At 40.3% G+C, this 21,275-nt stretch overlaps 2 protein-coding genes across 2 annotated transcripts in view; one reads left to right on the top strand and one right to left on the bottom strand.

Annotated features, from left to right (window-relative positions):
• Positions 1-664: 664 nt before the first annotated feature.
• LOC119422347 (MICAL-like protein 2) lies at positions 665-5,924 on the bottom strand (the record flags this gene model as incomplete). The annotated part of the gene is given in 2 exon segments (XM_037689704.1): positions 665-713; positions 5,435-5,924. Coding segments are annotated over 2 exon segments (186 nt in total), but the record flags the coding sequence as incomplete, so codon positions are not given.
• A 1,785-nt stretch (positions 5,925-7,709) lies between these two features.
• Positions 7,710-21,275, top strand: part of LOC119422348 (ADP-ribosylation factor-binding protein GGA1) — a 16,748-nt gene continuing 3,182 nt past the window's right edge. Inside the window, exons 1-14 of the mRNA XM_037689705.1 lie at positions 7,710-7,785; positions 10,245-10,329; positions 11,215-11,290; positions 11,396-11,494; positions 13,803-13,926; positions 14,407-14,507; positions 16,652-16,732; positions 17,427-17,564; positions 18,147-18,228; positions 18,295-18,405; positions 18,499-18,651; positions 18,787-18,830; positions 20,377-20,558; positions 20,700-20,932. Coding sequence (XP_037545633.1) covers positions 7,740-7,785; positions 10,245-10,329; positions 11,215-11,290; positions 11,396-11,494; positions 13,803-13,926; positions 14,407-14,507; positions 16,652-16,732; positions 17,427-17,564; positions 18,147-18,228; positions 18,295-18,405; positions 18,499-18,651; positions 18,787-18,830; positions 20,377-20,558; positions 20,700-20,932 — 1,555 coding nt within the window. The 5' untranslated portion in view covers positions 7,710-7,739. The remainder of the gene's footprint in view (positions 7,786-10,244; positions 10,330-11,214; positions 11,291-11,395; positions 11,495-13,802; positions 13,927-14,406; positions 14,508-16,651; positions 16,733-17,426; positions 17,565-18,146; positions 18,229-18,294; positions 18,406-18,498; positions 18,652-18,786; positions 18,831-20,376; positions 20,559-20,699; positions 20,933-21,275) is intronic.

Genomic DNA, 21,275 nt, shown 5'->3' with positions numbered 1-21,275 from the left:
TATACTAAATAAATTAAACTTCAAGTATACTTCTTTTTGCTAAGGGTAATTTCGATCCACCACATGTACCACATGTGGTGCGAATGACAAAGAATCTCTGACTCTGAATTTTAGGAGTGAAGCTAATTATGCAATTTCATTTACTTACATAGCAAAACTCATTGTGGTACAGAAGATTAGGAGGATTTTACAAACGGAAAAAGTTAAGCTGCCATCCAGAGTTTGCAGTCAGCAGACAGGCCGTTCTTTGAGCGCACCTCCTACATAAAAAGTTTTGTAAAAGTAGATTATTTGCCACCATTTGGACCCACACGGACTTATAAATGTGCATGTTTAAGCGTTTCTGAATTCAGTCCTCTCTTTCTGATCTCTCCAAAGGCTTGTGTCAAGAATGTGGTATTTTCCTGACTCGCCCTCCCGCTCTGTACCTTCTTCAGACTCCACCAGGCTTAAAAAGCATTTGCTCCAAACAGGCCGTTAAACACATCAAAGTCACGCCCAAAATGACTGCATGCACTCATAAAGCTTAATCGTTTTCATGGCCAAAACCAGATGCACCACCTACACCTATGAGAAAGCTTTAGATCAGCTCATATTTTTGCTTGTATCCAAGAGAAAGTTGGTCCAAAAAGTGACGTAATCAAGAGCGAGTAATCTGACTCACCAGTCGGTTGTTCTCGTAGACATTTTCTTTAGACAGCGAGTCAAAGTCTCTGAAATGACAGGGGGGGGAAAAAAACATCTGGGTTAAAGGAAGAATGAACAGGTAGACTGTGTGATCATACAGGCAGCTTAGCTTTTCCAGAAGGTTGTAAAAGAGTCTTCAAAGCTTTGCTGATACAGGACGGTGCTGTTTTTAGCTCGCTGACGCAGTCTGAGTTAGGGTACGAAACACCAGACGGCATCGACGAGCAGCTTCGTGCACACCACAGAGCACAATTTCTAAACTGTATATGAATAGGACGTCTGAGGTGCCAACACTTCCAGAACAAAAAGGAGAGACGCATCATATTAGAGTTGGCCTGATAATTACAAGGCCTGAAATGCTTGAAGCGAGGAACTAAAACCAGCCTCCTGCCAGTTAAACTTCCTGCTGTAAAACTGGGAAATGTCTCAGGAGGAGCTCTGGGATAATTATGTTTCTGATGTGCGAACAAAACTATGCTGAGGAGAGAAAAAGCTGCCGTGACCCTTGTGAGTGCTTGTGGAAACCATGTGCGTTTTTCAAGAAGGCAAATCCTCTGAATGAGCTCCGTGTTGGAGCCACACAAAGTGACCTCTGTTCTCTCTAATCTAGTTCCCATGGCCACAAACCCACAGCCGGACTGGTATCAAGATCACGTCAAACTGAGTCTACTGACATACAGTCCCCACTACAGCAATTTAAAACTAGAACAATTTCTCATCAAAGTTTGAAAAGTGCCAAAAACCTCAACATAACTTTGTAATAACCTAAGAAATAATGCTGATGTTTTCTAAGGCGTGTAATGAGAACCATGGTCAAAAGAAAGGTTTAAGCTAATGCCTGCTCATTATGGTCACCATGGTAACCACATGTCCGTCCGTCCGTCGCTCCCTGACTGCCGAGTTGATGAGAGGCAGACAAAAACCGTAGATGGAAAAGCAAACCTCAAACACACAGGCGCTGTGTGAAAACTACAAGCCCGACCGTACAAATTCTTGAACAGAAAAATTCTGATGATCACGGGTGAACTTTTATGTTTATACAGTGGTTTATGTAAAAGATATGACAAATAAAACCACTACATCCAGTTTTGAAGAAGCTACGAATTAGGAAATTACTGTGACGTCAAACATTTTGTGGAAAATTTTCCAAATATTGCAAAACCTGAACTGTGATGGAGTAAAAATCGTAAAAGATAACAAAATGCCAGTTCAAGCATGGAAAGTCCAACTTTCTGTGACTTGTTTAAACTTTGAATGAGGTTTCTGTGAAGCACGCCTGAAGCTCCAAAAAGGGCTCAATAAATAGGACATAGCACACTTTTCCCGATCAAGCCATACATTTTGATGTCCAGTTTGCATGTTTGTGTTTAAAGCCGTGCAACAAGATACCAGAAAAATCCATTGTTCCATGTCATTGTACCGTTACCCTGAATGAAATATTCCCAAAATGACTGGCTGAGGTTCCAGTTCTCAGTCGTCACACAACAGAGCAGACGCTGAGTAAAAATGATGAAGCGTGAGGTCGAAATTGCTGCCCTAATCCTCTGTGACTCCGTCTCAATCCTGATTTATTTTGGGAAAGAGTGGTGTCATCTCTCTGGGAGAGTTACGCCTTTAAAATCCACAGGATCAAAACCTGACCGAACCAGAACATCTGCTCAACGAGGCTCAGTCAAACTGAAAACTTTGGGTGTGAGATTAAATTAAAGACCACGAGGGAATCACCCGCAGCCTTGCACGTCAAGGTTTGAAACAAAGATCTTGCTTAGCACTAGAAACACTCGTACTACCACACCAACATTTAGCCCAGTTCCTGTAAAACTGACTGAGTTGTAGCTACTTGTACACTTGCCAGGTTTGCTGTGGCAGCCATCTTTAATCGGTTTGACCCCAAAAGTTCTAAAGTTGTAGACGCACATCCAGCGAGTAAGTCCTGACCGTTTCATTGAAATCAGTCCAGTGGTTCATGAGATATTTTGCTAACAGACAAAACACAAGCAATAAATAGCAGGCTTGGATGAGGTTTCTAATAAATAATGAGGATTTGTGATCATTTCGAGGCGGATTCAAGTGATTATTTTACTTTTTATGCAGAGATTGCCACAAAAAGTTGAGTTTTTTGTTGTTGTTCTCGTCATTCTTTCCTCCCCGGTGGTCGAAGCGACGGTTGGCTCCGGCCAAAGGAACCATGATGAGGCCATTTTCTGTGCCGACGCTTCTTCTTCTTCGCATCACTGACTCTCTTATTATTATTATTGTTCTAAAACTCACTGGCTAAAGCGTGCAGAACGGCGCTGCAGCGACCCGGATCTGTAGAGCTAAATCCAGTCTGACAGGCCCAGATTAGTGTGATGGGTCTGTCGGTCTGGATCAGAGCGAGTTTGGATGATCGTCTGCAGCCAAACAGAAAGTTAGACAACGAGATGACTCGCTTAGGATTCGCCAGGTCTTGTGATTTAAGTCACACAGCTATGCTTTGTGTGTTGCACGTTGTTGCCTCGTCACTGACCAGTTAAGTCCGGCTCGATCCTAGTTGCTTACTGGGGAGTTTAAAGTGGATGAAAGATGCTTACGGTCTGAAATCATCCCACCAGATGTTTTCTTTTTTGGCCACCCACAGGAAGGCATTATTTACAGCACAGTTCACCTACAACAATGAGGGCTGTTGACTCCCTTCTGCAGGAAATCTTCATGCTCTACAAACAGAAGCTGCGTTACGCTCCACAGACGGGACTTGTCCCACAAATATACAAATCCAACAGACGGTCAGAGTTTCTACGAATATTTACTGTAAAAGTGCAAAGACGGCAGCTGCGCTACACGAGGGGGATAAAAAGGTGGAATTACATTGTTTACATTTTCTACAAATAAGATAAATTATAGAAAAGTCTGAATGTTGACACTTAAATATTTTCTGAGGCCCTATTTCAGTCCAAATTATTTTACGATTAAACGATCGTGAGGTGAAAGTTATCGAGGTGAGCATTTTCTGCAGGAGTCACAGAGTTTGTTCCACCAGATGTTCTTGTTGTATGTTAAATGAAATTTTGGCTCGAGACACAGTCTTCTGTTCTTGTTATGATCCCAAGCAAAGCAACGAGCTGTCACCGTCCCCTCACTCCCTATAATTAACCACACACACACACAACGTATTGTGTTTTGTGGCGACGTGTGTGCTTCCTGTGTAAAATGTCAAGAGTTCGGCCTCTGGCTTAGTGATGACTAATTAAATGAAGAAGGTGAATTATCTTTACCAATAACAACTTTATTTTTATCTTCCACTCCTGAAAGGTGAAAGTGGACAATGATGTTTATGTCCGTGTGTGCGTTCATGTATCAGTCTGTTAGCTAAAGTCAAATTTACAAACATTAAGCTAGAATTTGGTGTGGTAGCAGCCGAAACTAACCTCCAACACGTATTCTGAGCAGAAACAAAATACCAGACCTTTGCTTAATTCAACTCTTTCCATTTGTGTGTGCAATATCTCATTGAATGAAAGGAGTTTAAAAAAAAAACTTCTAAAACTGAATAACTTTTGTAGCTGACCCAATTCAAGATGGCCGACACACCCAACTGACCTTAGAAGGTATAAAAATGAGCACAATGCAGTCAGTTTTACAGGTAACGGGCTAACATTTGGTGTGGCTGTAGCTGAGAGATACTCACTGCACAAGATGGTCAACTCGTTTGTCTGTTAGCAAAATATTTCACGCCCTGCTGGATGGATTTAAACACAACTTTCAGAAAATAATCATTGGATTTGCATCTACAGATAATTCACTTTTGGAGTCGCCAACATTCAAGATGCCTAACACAGCTAAGCCACTTTACCAAGCATAAAAATGGCTTGAACTCAGTCCGCTTTACACACACCGACCTAAAGTTTGGCATGGTAGTAGCCGAGAGTCATCCACAACACAAACTGAGCGCGACATCTCACGATGAGGCATATCTCGAGTAACAGGGTTAACAAAAAAAAACTGCCAAAACTTTGGCACAAAAATATGCATTCCTCCATGGAATGCTAGGCGTTTAAAAGATTTAGGATAGGGATGCATGATATTATCCGCATGTGTCGGCCGATATTAGCGATAAAGTTAAATATCGGACATTCCATCTGAAAAACTCACCGATATAAAAGGCTTCCGTTTTAATTTAAGAAACAATCAGGTATATCTATTAATGAACTACACGCTTTTCACTTGTCGCTTGAGAACAGGTTGAGTTTAGATTTGTGAAAATTGACAAATTTGCACTGTTCGATTGTTGTCATTGTGTTAAATGTCATGAATAAATGTGACATTAAACATAATCCAAGTTGATTATTATTATTGAGCATGGACTGTTATAATCCAAGTTGAATTTTCCGCCCCCTTTTTGGCATCTGCATTTGGTGGCAGGCCAAATTGACAAAGACCATGCAGAATAATCCAGTATTTTAATCCCACAGTAGAGAAAGCTATGTAACCTCTATAAGGAGGGCTAGGAAAAAACATATCGGTATTGGTATCGATTATCGGCCAAATAAGTTCTAACATATCGGCCAAAAATCCAATATCGTGCACCCCTAATTTAGGATGTTTTTTAATTCAATTCAAAGTGGAAATAATTGATCAGTCCTTCCAAAATACCCCCAAGAAGAATATGGAGCACAGATCAATTGTAAGTCTTGTGTCTGAATGAAAAACACAAACTACTGTACTTCGCATGGGACATATATTGTGCGTCACGTTTAACGTTACTTACATTAAATCTGGTCTGTAGCGATGTATGATGGCACAAAACGCCAAGCCGTCCCGAAAGGACGTGGACATGTCCCGTATGTCCACATAGTCCTCGCACTGTATCCGACACCACTCCTGGAGAGCCTTCAGAGATCCCATCGCAGCGTTAGCTCAGCACATGTGTGACGGTGTTATTTACACGAGAAGAAGCCGTGTCCTGTCTTGTCCTAAATCTGCGTCAGCACGGAGGAAGCAGCAGACTGCGTGGTTCGGTTCGGTTGGTGCTGCTGCAGCGGCGACACCGGGCCAGGCAACACCCGAGGACAGTCATTCGCAGCCTCCGAGTTAAAAAAAATACTGCAGCGTGGCTTGCGAGAGGTTAGCTGACTTTTGTAAGCTACATTTCTTGTGCGAAGAAGAAGACGACGACGACTACGAATAAACTGGAGATGAAGTGGTTTACTACACCTCTGATTTCTAGAGCAGATAACGGGAGGCTCAAAAAACAAAGTTCCCCACGTAGTTCTCTGCTGTGAGCTCACGGTTTAAATGTAAGCTGATGGTTTCCTCCTTGGTGAAATGATACAATGACTTTTTTGTTTTTTTTGCTACCATCAGTAACGGTTGCGGATTAATACGGCAAAAGAAAAAAAATCAATTACAGTACCACGCGCGCTGTTCTTATAGTTCCCTCGTCGTGACGACAAAAACCGAAACAAATTAAAATTCATCCCGGATATGAGATGTTGATCAAAATACTGACAGTCACATCTCTGACCTAGCTAAAACATGTCAGCAGCAACACACCTGAAAATTTCTGAGATTTCGCCGCCGTTTGGGGGAGCCAAACAACCGTCCCTAGAGGTATGGAAGCTCAAGAGGGCCAAAAACACTTTTTTTCGCCCCACACAATTTTTTTGATGGTTAGTAATTCGCACTAAGTGCACAGCTGTTTGAATACAGACTGTTGTCATAGAAACAAAAAAAACAAAAACAAAAAAAGATTCACAAACAACCAGGTGTAGATTTTAGTCAGTTACAGAAAGTTAGTGCATTACAATGCTTGCTCTGCCTCAGTTCTGATCTGTTTTCTGACTTCCTGAAATGAAAAAGATTGTTTACATCAGTAACATAACATTCAAATCACAAGGACAGTAAAGGGAAAGGTCATAAAGTTTATTCATATAGTAAAATAACAGAGCAAGCTGTACACATGTATACAAACTCCATCAACCACTGTAATAACAAGAACACTATACCGTACACCAAAATAAAATGTACAAAATTTCATTAAAAATAATTTAAGTAATTTAAACCAATGCAGACATTTCCTGTTTTTAGTATTCTTCGCCGCCTTACAATCTAGCTGTTTTTTTCGCTATTTTTTCTTTTAATTAATTACCATTTTATTTTCATTTGTTAAAAAAATAATAATAATGAATTTGTATGCATCCTTTATGATTGTCAGATGTTGTCATCCACTGTTGTCATCACTCTTTGTTAAAAGTCAGGTCTCTCTTGTAAATGAGTCCCCGAGGCTCAATGGGACTAACCTGTATAAATAAAGGTTGAATGAAAAAAAAGTTTTTGTTAACGTTTTTACCATGTAATAAATAAATCATCATACATCTGCATTATTATTATCCAAATTAATTGTTGATTTCATTTTAAGAGAAAAAAAAGATTGAATTAAAAGCATGCTTGATAAGGAATGTTCTATATTTATATTTGGAAAAGGGCCATAACTGTGGTAAGAATGGCTGCAGCACAAAACGCGAACAATATGCATAGCTTCTCTTTATGAAAATACTTCCGAATAAGTATTATCAAATTATTTTAAAAGCTGTAAGATTAGTTGAGCCTACAGTTATATATATATGTATATATATATATATATATATATATATATATATATAATAAAACAACCTTAACTATGCAAAATGGAATTAAACAAAATGTGACATTACGTATAAATTATATTGGTCTTTTTACTGATTTGAGTTTAAATGAGTCTCACCAAAAATAATCTGATTTGATTCACTGCGTAACAAATTCACTGTGGCCTCTTTCGCTGGCAAAAAAAAAAAAAAACTATTAGAAATTATTCTTAGATTGATGTTTAATCTTTGCACTCGCATCAACAGTTGATATTCTACCAATATGTTTTGGCACGTGCTGCCAGACTTTACCCTTGCATGTTGATATGCGCAAAATTTTTCCATATCAAAGAGGCACATGATTTTTGGCCCTGTTGGCATTCCATACCACTGCTGTTCACGCGATATGTTTCAAAAGTCATGTGACCGTAGAAAAGGAACTAGGGAAAGATGGCGGCGGCGCCTTCAGATGAGACCAGCTTGCAGTCGCTCATCAGTAAGTCATTACCTTTTAAAACCTGACGATTATTGTTTTTAAAAAGAAAACAAAAACCGAAACAAACACGCTGATCCGGACGTTCCGCTGTCAGTAGCTGTTTCGTGGATACCGCCGCCATCTTTGTTTAGCGCAGCCTACGAATACGGCGCGCAATGGTTTATGGGATTTCTTTGGGGCAATTGACAGTAAGTCAGTGATGAACAGGTTATCAAATTTTGAAAATTAGACTTTTGCGCAGCTTAAAGATTTATTGTTGGTTCCTGGTGTACCCATTTCTAATCCGAGATAGGATTCATTTGTCAAGAGCTGTTCTGCTGCTCGTATGTTGGGATTGAAGCCTAAAATGACTCACCTGCATACAATCTTAATCTGGAGGTATGCCTCCTATGATAAAATAATGCAGTCCAGATGACATGATTTAACTTTTTTGTGTGAATGCTAAGTATAAAACGTGTTATTGTCCGCCCACCATATTTGACATAAATATTAGTTGGTTAAATGTTAAATAGACTGCACTTCTCCCCACCATCACAGACATCTACACATCCAGGTGCAGGAAGAGGGCCAAGAAATCAGCAACCCAGATAAAGTCACATATCACCAATTAAAGTGGCATTACAGTGATTTTCTTGGTTAGGATGCCTCATGGATGCCTCTCTGATGAGGTGTTCCGTGCACGTCCCACCAGGAGGAGACCCAGAGGAAGACCCATGACACACTGGATGGACTGTTTCTTGGCTGGCCTGGGCATGCCTCGGGATTCCCCCGGAGGAGCTGACCCAAGTGGCTGGGGAGAGGGAAGTCTGGGCCTCCCTACTTAGGCTGCTACCCCCGCGACCCGACCCCGGATAAGTGGAAGAAAATGGATAAATGGATGCGTGTGGGGATTGTTTATGTTGCAATACTTGTTGGGGCCTAATCAATACCTGCTAAAGGTAGTCCATACTTGTGTCTTTTATTTATTTACCTTTTATTTAACCAAGCAAATCCCATTGAGATCACAGATCTCTTTTGCAATGGAGGCCTGGGCCTGAAGGCAGCCTAACGTGCATGTTTTTGGTCTGTGGGAGGAAACGGGAGTATCCCGAGAAAACCCACACAAGCACGAGGAGAACGTGCAAACATTACACAGAAAGACTCCAGGTCCAACCAGGGATTGAACCCAGGACCTTTTGCTGTGAGGCAATAGTACTAACCACTGAGCTGTCGTGCTGCCAGTTTTATAATACGAAGTGACCAAAATTATCTGTAGGAGGGCAAATTTGATACGCGGCCAACATATTTAGCACTAGACACATACTATAATACTAATACTAGACCTATACTGTAATACTAGACCTCTAATACTAGACTTATACCTACACCATGCAAAATTGAACAAAACTTATTTTCATTTCTCCACAGCAGTGTAGGAATACATAATTTTCATGAGTTTTATAGACTTTGGTATTTAGGAAAGTCTGTATCTGTGTATGTTTGCTAATGTGGTCACTTCATTAGTGATTAGAGTTCAGCAGTCTGATAGCTCGTGGGATGAAACTGTTGCAGAACCTGGTGGTTCTGGTCCTCTGGCTTAGGTACCTCCTGCCGGAGGTCTACAGAATGAACAGTCCATATTGTGGGTCTGAATTGTCTCTTGATTTTATTTGCCCTGTTCAGACAGCGTCTGAGACCAATGTCATGGATGGATGGATGGATGGGGTGTCTTAATACTTGACATATACTATAATACTAGACCTCTAATACCTGACTTATACTATAGTACCTGACCTTTACTAGACCTATACTGTAATACAAGACCTATACTATAATACTAGACCTCTAATACTAGATTGACTACATGAGTCTAGGTGTGACTATCAGAAGTTTTCAATATTTCATATTATTATATTATTTTCTCTGGATTTCATATATTATATATTATATTCTCACTTGTTCTCGAACCTACGATCAATGTTGCACATATGCACAGTGTTTTCCACACATCGGGTGCCCATAAACAGGACCACAATGCTTTGTGCTAAACAAAGATGGCGGTATCCCTGAAACGGTTCACTGACATCTTTTTCCACAGTGAAATAATGATTAGCCAGTCAATGAATGAAAAAGGTAAACACGAAAAAAGACATTTTCCCTGTGCTTTGTGCTGATGTGCTTTGATTTGGAGTCTAACATATACCACTGACAACCTAAAATGTGTGAATATATATAAACAATTTAAGAATCCCGTTAACGTTCGACTAATGGTCAATCCAGAAGCTCCAGGATCTGCTGCTCAACGAAAACTAAGCAACCCCCCATAAAACATGGAAAAACTTCTGCCTGTAATTTTAAAGACTTATTTTTTTTAAACAAAGGTGTTTGTCTGTGACATGAAACCCATGAAGAAGAAACTGTCTACACCACATCTAGCTGCCACAAACAGAGATAATCACTGTTGTTTTTATTTTCCACAGACAAGACCACCAACCCTCTGAACAAAGAGACAGACTGGGACAGTATCAAGGGGTTCTGTGATCGGGTCGACCATGAACCAGATGGGTAAAACAATAAATAATAATCCTAAACTTAAAAGAAATATATTATGCCACACCAGATTTTCTTTTATATTGTGTTGGTTTTGACAAATTGTGCTCATTATCGCCCACTGCTAAAACACGGGTCGTCAAGTTTGTGCCTTTGCCTCCCTGTTAGTAAAACATCTTGTGAACCAAAAGACAAATTTCAACAAAATTATCTGAAAGTAAAAAACAAATGTTCATCTACAGATGATTAACATCGGAGAGGACATAATTTAAGATGGCTGCCACAGCCAACTCACCTTAGAAAACATTAAAATGGATATAATTTAATTAACGAGCTAAATTTTGGTGTCGTTTTAGCTTCACAGTATGTACTTTGAGTGATTGTAATCATGCAACATCTTTGCTTAACACTTCACATAAACTTCTGGAATCAGTCCAGTTTTTCTGTTAACAAAATATCTCACCAACCAGTGGGTGGATTGGACTGAAACTTGCACGAGCTGATCATCTGCTGCTATAACAGCCTAACCTTTGGAGCTAATCCAATTAAAGATGGCCGTTACAGCCAACTCCCCTTAGAGAACATATAAATGGTTCTTATTTAGTCAGTTTTCCATTATTTTGTATAATTTGGCACGGCAGTAGTTGAGAGTCGTTCATAACATACTCCTATTGTGTCATACGGCAACATATTGTAAAATAAAGCGACAGCAACAACTATTTGATGTTGATTTAAAAACCTGTTGATGTGCATTCCTTCAAGGTGTGCTAGGTCTTTAGCTGTTTAGTGTGTTTTTGTGGAGTTTGCTTACATTAAATGTGATAGTTTACGCATTACCGTAGTTTATTTGATCAGATTTAAATCCTCTTTTGAACGTTTGCATGTTTCTACATCTCTTAGGCCTCAGCTTGCAACCAGACTACTGGCCCACAAAATCCAGTCTCCTCAGGAGTGGGAGGCGATGCAAGCGCTGACGGTGAGCGGTCACTCCCCAACGTTTTGATTTTACAACAAACCTGAGAGCAGGGTATTATTTTCTGTGAACGTTTGTGTGTAAAGCTAAACTTTGTCCCATTCCCAGGTTCTTGAGACGTGCGTTCAGAACTGTGGGAAGAGGTTTCACGGTGAAGTGGGAAAGTTTCGCTTCATTAACGAGCTCATTAAGGTGGTCTCGCCTAAGGTAAGAACTGCTGCTTTGTGTTTTGTCAAACAGTCTGAAACGTAATGCCCTTGAGAATGTTTCTAATAATAATATTCTGCTTATAATACTTATTGAAAACAACAACTATGGCATTCAATACACAAAACTCAAGGAGTGCTAGGTTTTTAATTTACAAATACAAACTTGAATGAGTGCATATCACCCCTTCACTTTTCATTCCTGATTTTTAGTCTTAAGATTATTTTATGGTGAGAAATGACAGATTTGTAGCCAATTTGTTCAAACCATGAAAATAACTTCATGCACGATCTCATGCCATATCTCAAGATGTCACAGTCCAAGTCTGTCAACTTGAGAATAACATTTATTTACCACCAAACTAAATGTTAGCTCCATTTTTAAAAACTGATTTACAACCATTTACGTGTGGGCTGTTGACATGCTAAATTTGGGGAGAGGTTAGAGAAGGTGGGTCTGTGATCGGAAGATCGCCGGTTCACGCCCCGGTACCGACAACATCAAAAATGTGGGTGGGGTAGGTGAAGCACCCACACTTGCCCCCACCCTCATTCGCCCCACTCTGGGCCCATGAGCAAGGCCCTTAACCCCCATCTGCTCCCTAAACAGGTCTCTCTTGAAAATGAGTTCTCTTGGCTCAATGAGACTACCTGGATAAATAAAGGATAAATGAAAAAAAAAATAATAAATAAATTGGGTTGACTCCCAAAGCTAACGAGTTGTAGCGGTACGTCCAGTGAGTACGGTATTTGGCGTAATTTTTATTAAAATCCAGTTTGTGGTTCATGAGAATTTGTCAACAGACACAGGTTCTGTTAGATCTTAAAACGTATATTGAGGATCATTCTTGGCTACTACCACCCCCAAGTTTTAGCTCAATACAGTATTTCAAAAAAATTGACAGCATTATAGCCATTTTTTGTTTTAGAAGACTGTGGCGGCCATCTTGATTCACGTTGACTCCACAAGTGAAGTTGTACGTGTGCACCCAATGGCTACTTTCTGCATGTTTCATTTAAACATCTCGTGGCTTGAGATATTTTGCTAACAGATATACACATGCACCTATCTGCAGTGGGGGATAGTAAAGATTTATGATATGAGACATTTGCATTGAAATTTTCCACCCCTCGTCTAAATCCTATAGCAGGGCTATTCAACTGGCAGCCCGGGGGCCAAATCAGGCCCAGGGGTGAGCTCAGTTCGGCCCACCAATGGGTTCATTTTTGAAACCTTAAAACAAACTTGCTTAATGACAGTAATTTCTGGATGTCTGGCCCCTGAGCTCTTGGCTTTCAGTAAATATGCCCCCCCACCCCCCCTATCATTTACTACAAAGTAGGGATGCACAATATTATCGGCATGGTATCAGTATCATCAATATTACCGTTAAAGTTAAGTATCGGATATCGGCCGTTCCATCAAAATAACTCACCGATATAAAAGATGCTGTTATTGTATGACAACCCAGTAACAAGGATGACTGCAGCGGCAGCACAAGGTGATGTCACGCACACCTACCTGATCTGAGCACGGCGGAGAGGAAGAGTCAAAATGTCGGCGGTGTGGAAGGTTTATTTTTTTTTTTTTTGTTGAGGATGTCTGATTCCAAAGATTTATGGACTACGTTGAGCCTCGCTACATCCTCCCCAGTCAAAGATAATTTTTCGACGTAACCTTACCCGAGTTGCAAGCCGTCATCCCCGACGTCATTGAGAAGCTAATAGCCGATAGCACTTGGGTGAGTTTTACCTCAGACATTTGGACGTCAAGTGTTAGCCCCGTTAGCATGATTAGTCTTACGGCACAATGGATAGACAAAAACTTTGAATTTTAAAAGTCTGTCCTTCATGCACAAGAGTGCAGAGGATCCCACACTGCAGCTAGGAACCTGGAACAAGCCTCCACAAGTGAGCCAGCATCGCAGGTGACTAATGCTAATAAATAACATTTAACACTTTTCATTTAATAAACATTAAAGTGCTATGCATATCATATCTCTTGTTACTGAATATATGTCACCAGCTCTTACAGCTGTTACAAAATTTTTGTAGCAAATAAGCCTAAATAAGAGGACTATGTTCTGACAAAGGAACACGTATAAAAAATGTCGGTATCGGTTATCGGCCAAATAAGTTTTAACATATCGGCATATCAGATATCAGCCAAAAATCCAATATCATGCATCCCTACTACAAAGTAACTGTACCTTGCATCAAATAAGATTATTTTCCATCAGCAACTTTTAACTTTTATCTGTCTAAAAAGAAACATGCCTTTCCTAATTGATCTTTTTAAAATTGTCTAGTATTTAGGGAGCCGGGCTCCGGAGGCGGTGAAGAAGAAGGTTTTAGAAATGCTGTACGTCTGGACTCTGAGGTATCCAGATGAGTCCAAGATAGCCGAAGCTTATCAGATGCTGAAAAAACAGGGTGAGCGCCTCACACGTTTGAGTCTGGCCATAAAGCATGAACAAAAACGACTTTGGAAGATTATTTTTGTTTTTAATGTTACACGTTTGGCGTTTTAAATCCATGTGTTCATAGGTCTGCATAAGTTTTTAGTTCCCTTCTTTAGCTGATAGTTTTGTTAGTTCTCCACAGTTTGTTTCATTTCTGCTTTCAGCACAAGCATGACACTGATATATCCTGGGTCATGTGTGGCTGAATCTTTCAAAATGGACTTTCCCCAGGAACAAACTGTTGTCATAAGATATAAATAAGTTGTAGAGGAGCAAATAAGACTGTTTCATTCTACTCGAATTAGTTCATTAAACAGCAGAAGCTCGTATCAAAGCACAAATCAGAGGTTTTCTTTATTCGGTAACTGATCTACATGCAGTGTGAATGCATTGAAAACAAGCAGTGCTGTTGATGTTTTTTTATGTGTGGTTAACTGATTGTTGTTTCCAGGAATTGTTAAACAAGATCCTGTGCTTCCTGATGAGAAGCCTCTGCCGCCCCCTCCGCCCAGAACCAAAAGTGCCATCTTTGAGGATGAAGAGAAATCCAAGGTAGGTATGAGAAGCAAGAATCACATCTGATGGCCTCAATCCTCAACGCATACTTGGAGCATCACACACCGAGCAGTATTTTCACTTAAAACGTTGGCGTCAGCCCCGTTTGTCTGTTGGCAAAATACCGTCATTTCAATGGACAGAATTTAAAGCCATCATAGGTGTCGAAATACACCATTTTTCTATGATTTATAATTGTTTGAATTGAAAATACCCACTCAATACACATCGTTCGCTACTAAAAGTCTACTGCAAAATCAGCAGCGTCGTGTGTTGTTGCCAACAAGTACGAGTCGTTTGGTTACCGGTATGTTCGAACGTCGACGAGAACACTTTGGACAGTCTCGGCTCGCGACAGATATGCAAGATGTAAACAGTCAGAGAGAGAAGGATGAAATCAGACACCAAGCTGGAGAGAGAGGTGAAGTTCTCTCTCTCTCTCTCTGGAATCAAACAACGTCTAAAAGCTTTCAGGACGAGAGTCGACTGAAGTGGAGTCGTTAAAGGAGCGTTGAAGCCAATGTTGGGGTTAAGAGCGTATGCAAAAGAGCCGTGTTGAGATATGTTGAACTCTAATGGGACAATTTGTGACGGATTCCCAAATTTAGTTGTAAACACAAAAAATATTTGGTATTTAAAAGAAAACCTGAGAAGTTCGAGTTACATTAACCCCCCAAACAATCATTTATCGATGTTTAAATTGTGTTAGAAGCATATACATTCTTTTTCACGTATTTTGGCAACTTTTAAGACTCTTAATGAAACTGCATCTTCAACTGGTTACTAATTCAAGATGGCCACCGCAGCTAATTGAAATTAGCCACTGCAAAAATTATTTTAACTCCGTCAACTTTTCACACATCGAGGTAAATTTGGTGCTGTAATAGCTGAGAGGGGGAGTGGTGGAGCAGAGGTTAGAGAAGGTGGACTTGTGATCGGAAGATCACCGGTTCAACTCCCCGGACCGACAACATCAAAATGTGGGTGGGAAAAGTGAAACACCCACACCTGCCTCCACCCTCATTTGCTCCACTCTGGACCCTTGAGCAAGGCCCTTAACCCCCACCATCTGCTCCCTCGGGCGCCCCTAGATGGCAGCTCTCTGCTCCATACAGAGGGCTGTGGTAGCTCCGTGGTCTGTGGTTACGTCAGGAAGGGCATCCGGCATAAAAATAATTCTTTGTGCGAGTTAGTTTGCTGCGGCGACTCCTAAGGAAGGGAACAGCCGAAATAAGGAAAAGAGTAGCTGAGGATCATGAGATCAAACAGGACATCATTTACAAACACCAAAGTCCATGCCCAATAATCCAGGTAAAAATCCAGCAGTGTTCAGTCTCATCTGGACGGTTTCTTTTTTTCCTGAGATGTTTCGTCCTTCATCCAAAGGACTTCATCAGTCTGAGGAGACACAAACAAACTGGAGTCCCACAAGCTCCACACTCCCATAGAGGGGAAAAAAAAAGTTTGCTGGTGATAAGATGGTTTCTGGGGCCCGCTCTCTCCCCCGTCAACTCCTCTGAGGCAGCCATGCCAAAATGGTTAAAAACACCAAAGTTCATGCTCAGTAATCCAGGTAAAAATCCAACAATGTTCAGTCAGGTCATCTGGACGGTTTCTTTTATTGCTGAGGTGTCCTTCATCCAAAGGACTTCCATCAGTCCGAGGAGTCACAAACAAACAAACCGGAAACCGGGGGAGAGGGAGGGCGGGCCCCAGAAACCATCTTATCACCAGCAAACTTTTTTTTCCCACTATGGGAGTGTGCTGCTTGTGTGGCTCCTCGGACTGATGAAGTCCTTTGGATGAAGGACGAAACGTCTCCAAAGCCACCCAGATAACCTGACTGAACATTGTTGGATCATTTACAAAGTTTGACAAAAATGGCTAAAACTCCATCTCTTCTCAGCAAAAGAGGATTTTATTTTAGTTTAAACTTTAAATCTAAACTTAATTCAACTTTAACGTGTTGCTGTGTTTTTGTCTCTTAGTGAGATATTTAGTTTTCATGGTCTGCGTGTTTCTATAGTATAAAATCCCTTCAAAGCACCTGAAGTCCGACGCCTGGGAGCATTTTTTTTTTAAGGACAAATAAACAGTTTACACCTTTCCCTTCCTCTTTCCTCGGCTCTTTGTTTTTGCAGATGCTGTCCCGTTTATTGAAGAGCACACACCCCGATGATCTGAGAGCGGCAAACAAGCTCATTAAGGAAATGGTTCAGGAGGTGAGTTGTTTTGTTGACAGTGCGTGTTCGCTTCCTCTTCGTGTGAAAAGTTCAGTGACTTCACTCCTTAAGAGATCTGAAGCTTAAATATTTAGGACTTTAGGCTAAAGATTATAATTTAGATCAAATCTTTAAAATGTGCACACGTATCTGAAATATTAAGGGTTTGACATGTTTGATCAAAAAGACTGGTTTTGTGTCGGGATTAATGATAAAAAAAAAAAAAAGAAGGATAATCTGAAAATGTCATGATGATTTTAAAGAATTTAAAAAGATTTTTCATTTATACATTCTTTTAATTGTTTTATGAAATATAATCTATTTGTTTAGGCCGTAAAGTACACACACACAAAAAAACATAATCTCAATACTGTACGTTTAAAAGTACGTCCATAAAAAGACTTTAAGCTGTGTTAATCAAATTAAATGTTTTATAACATAATAATAAATAATCAGATCTGGATTTGGTGATTTGTCTTCAGCTTTATACATTGGAATGACTAGTAACCTTTTGAAATGTGTGATCTGTATCCTTGATTCTTTTTTCATCAGTTCTTATAAAAAAAATATTGATTTATCTTTTAATTTTGTGTTAGCAGTATAAGTACACGTCTGTAGATAGAATACTGCCTTTATACCTCTGTCGTGTCAGTGCCGTTGGTTGTAACAAGATCGTTGCGTCTCTCTTTCTCAGGATCAGAAGCGAGTGGAGAAGGTATCGAAGCGCGTGAACGCCATCCAGGAGGTGAAGGAGAGCGTCAGCCTGCTGAGCCAGCTGCTGGAGGGGTACGGAGCGGAGAGCTGCTCCCAGAGCAACCAGGAGCTCATTAAGGTTTGTAAAGCTCAACACTACGTAAAGATCATATTATAGTATTTTTACAGGCTCGTGATTTAGTCTTGCTGATGCAGCTTCATTACCGCCTTGTGCCAAACCAACTGTACCTCTTAGTGCTTTAGAGACCCTTATTGTGAAAATACCAGGATGCGCTCACTTCATGCTGTTGCGCTTCAATGTGACGTAAAACAAACTAATCAAACAGTTTAGGTAGTAAATGTAGTAAAACTGAAAATCTGAATATTTTCTTTCAATTTTGAGTCTGCAGCTAGTTTCAAACAGTCACAGCCCAGCCAGAAACTGCCTGAAGCTGCAGTGGTTGGTTTGGCATGATCCAGATTTACAATAGATTATTAATCCTCGGTGAAACTCTTGTAGTTTTTCATGAAAAATAAAATGTTGTTTAAAACCCATTTGGAGCAGAACTTCAAATGTTTTTCACAAGAATGAGGGGTGATTTCTCGGGCTAATGTGGGCTTTGAACGTTATAAATTTGCAGATACCAGTCAGAATAGACATAAAAAAAAACCTGAAATGCAGCAAACGTGTTTGAATGTTAAATCGTGGTTTTGATTTCAGGATCTCTACCAGCGCTGTGAGAAGATGAGGCCTACTCTGTTTAGATTAGCGAGCGATACAGAAGACAACGATGAAGCTTTAGGTAGGTTTGGATTTGACTGGGATTTGAGAGCCACGGGGGTGATGCTGACCAGTTTCCTCCTCACAGCCGATATTCTGCAGGCCAACGACAGCTTGACGCAGGTCATCAATCTGTACAGGCAGCTGGTGAAGGGAGAGGAGGTGACAAAAGATGGAGGCGCCGTGTCCTCGCAACCAGGTGTGCATTCCTGTTTTCCCGTTTCCTCCTGACGAGTAAAGCTCAACTCCACATTAATTGGTGCCTAATTTAATTTTATTCATATTTCTACAGACACTAAATCTGGCAGCAGTTCAGCTCTTGTAGACCTGGAAGGACTTAATGTCTCAGCCAAGACAGAACCGTCCAACTCAAACTTTTCCATCCCACAGGCTCTGACTCAGAACCTTGGATTGAACCTTTTAGACGATGAACTTGTGTCTCTGGGTAAGCAAAAAAAAAAAAAAAAAAAAAAAACTTGTTTGGCCCAATTTGATGCAGATATTTTCCATGCAAGGATTGTTTGAAAAGAGTTTGAGTGTTATAAGCTGCAGAAACTGTAACTGTTTTTAATCTTTCTAGGATTGAATGTAACGGAAAACTGTGACTCCGGCAGCATCTCTCAGGTGGGAAGTAAGATCATGATGGGCATGTTTGTATGGATAAAAGCAAGCAGAAAGTTAAAATCTTATCTCTCTGACCACACTCAATTCATTCAGCTTAAATCCTTCCGTTCTGTCTTGCCCTGTCTCCACGGGTGTGCCCCAAGGCTCTGTCCTCAGACCACTCCTCTTCTTCACTTACTTCATCACTTACCTCATTCCTCTAGGTCGACTCTGTGACCACAACTCTGTCCATCTGTTCATCAGATTTTTTTTAATTCTTCACTGAGCTGTGATTAGTTAATGGCTCAAAACTGCAAGAAAACTGACATTTTTTGTTCTAGTCTCTCAGAAGAAAAAAAAAAAAGTCCCATTTTTGTGTGCTTGGCTTGTAAAATGGTGTACTAGTCCATGTGTATAACTTAAAGCCCACCTCCACCTTTTGTCAGAGAGGTTTTTAGCGCGGGGCATTTTGGGTTTCAGCCTCAGATGTCTTGTCAGAATGCTGCGGTGTAGGTGTCAAAATACAGCTGCAAGCGCACTGACATTTACAGAAACTAACATGAAAACAGTTTAGGAAGGATCGACTCGGTGACCATTTTATGAGAAGATTAGTCACACGAATGGTTTGATCATGATCCAATTTTATGCAACAAAACTTACAAGGAAACTGAGAAAGCCAAAGAAGTTTGGAGACATTTAAGAGACACTTTCTCCAATGCCATTCAAAAATTAGCTGTCAGCTGTTGCAGCTCACTGAGATACTTTTTTAACAGACATACACAAATGCAATTACGTATTGATTATTCAACACACTGATTTTTGTACAGATTTGACATTAAATACCAGTAAGTTTAATCTCTTTACACACTTCAGGGTTCCCAGGTGACTGGAAGTCTTGAGATAACCTGGAAAAAGATGTAATTTTCCAGACAGGGAAAACTCAGGGAATAAGAGCACTGATCTGCTGATTAGAAGATTATTACTAGTATTCTAGTATCATTGAGTCCATGTTCTGCTTCTACATTGTGCATAGTATATGTATCCATACTGATTGGCTATAATGAATTATTAGGAAGATTGCTCTAAACGTGTACTTTAGGATATAATACAGTATATTACTGTTATAATGTGAGTGGCTGCTACCTATGTTCTGAGCATTTCATGTGACGGAAATATATCCTGGAATTCCAGGATTTACTCAGATTTTTATGAAATTGTGTATCTGTTCCTCCTTCCTGTTCCTCTCAAACCCAGCCGGTCGAAGCAGATGGCCGCTTGTCGTGAGTCTGGTTCTGTTGGAGGTTTCTTCCTCAAGAGGGAGTTTTTACTTTCCACTGTCGCCTTCATGCTCGCTCAAGATGAGAGTCTGCGATGAAGTTAAACTCAAAGCAGTCTGCTCCTCAGATAAATAATGTTATTAACTTACTTTTCATGTTTGTGACTGTTTCTGTTCAGTGCCGAGATGACTTCTGTTGTGACTTGGAGTTTTATAAATAAAGTGAATTGAATTCAAATGCTGGGGACCCTGAGACTTGCCTCAAAAACAAAGTCTCCGTTTTGTTCCCAGTTGCTAAGTATTTCAGAACCCTCAGCTCCAGCTGCAGCGTTACAACCAGCTGTGGTCCAGACCTCACACGCTCCACCAGCAGGCACCCTTCCTGCTCCTCCTAAAGCCATGGAAGAATTGGACTTGTTGGGGAAAACCTTGTTACAACAGTCTCTACCTCCAGAAAGCCGGCAGGTGAAATGGTGAGTAAAACTTCCTGGAAAATACAGAAATAATGTCCTAAATGTTGCCAGATAAAGTGAAATGCACCACAGCAGCAGTTTTGTTTGTTAAAAAGAACCACATTTTGACTATTTTGACTTTTAAGTTACTTTTTTTTGCAGGGATAAACTTCAGTCTCAGTCTAAAGTCCCTTTGCGAGATCTGCAAACCAAATCTGGCACCAGCTCTAGACCTCCTGCTGCAGAGCCGACGTCCAGCCTCCTTTCAGACTCACCTGACGCCCTCCTCTTCTCCAACGTTAGTGTCGCAGAGAAAAGCTCGTCATCAGCGGCTGATCTTTACGACAGCATCTCACTGACGGACGTCACCGTGCATCTGGAATCCATCAAACCCAGTAAGAACAAAGATGCTGGTTTGTCTCCATTTTACAGGAAACTGACTCAAAACCTGAAGTCTTCACCAGCAGACGGTGCCGGAGTGATCAAAGTTATCATTGTCTGAAAAAATAATTACACTAAAGACAAAGTCAGATGATGTTCTTTCATTTGTCTTTGAAATTAACTCAGCACTGACTCGAACCTAAACTTAGCTTTGTTTTTTACTTTCACACAACTCCAACTTCAGAACCTTGTAAAGAAAAGACAAAAATACATCAAATTTTAACAAAACAGAACTAAATATACAAATTATTTGTAAAAAAAAAAAAAATATATATATATATATATATATATATATAT

This window comes from Nematolebias whitei, chromosome 16 (genome assembly GCF_014905685.2).
Source record: "Nematolebias whitei isolate Nwh7 chromosome 16, NemWhi1, whole genome shotgun sequence".
Lineage (NCBI taxonomy): Eukaryota > Metazoa > Chordata > Actinopteri > Cyprinodontiformes > Rivulidae > Nematolebias > Nematolebias whitei.
This window is presented reverse-complemented; position numbering and strand designations above follow the sequence as displayed.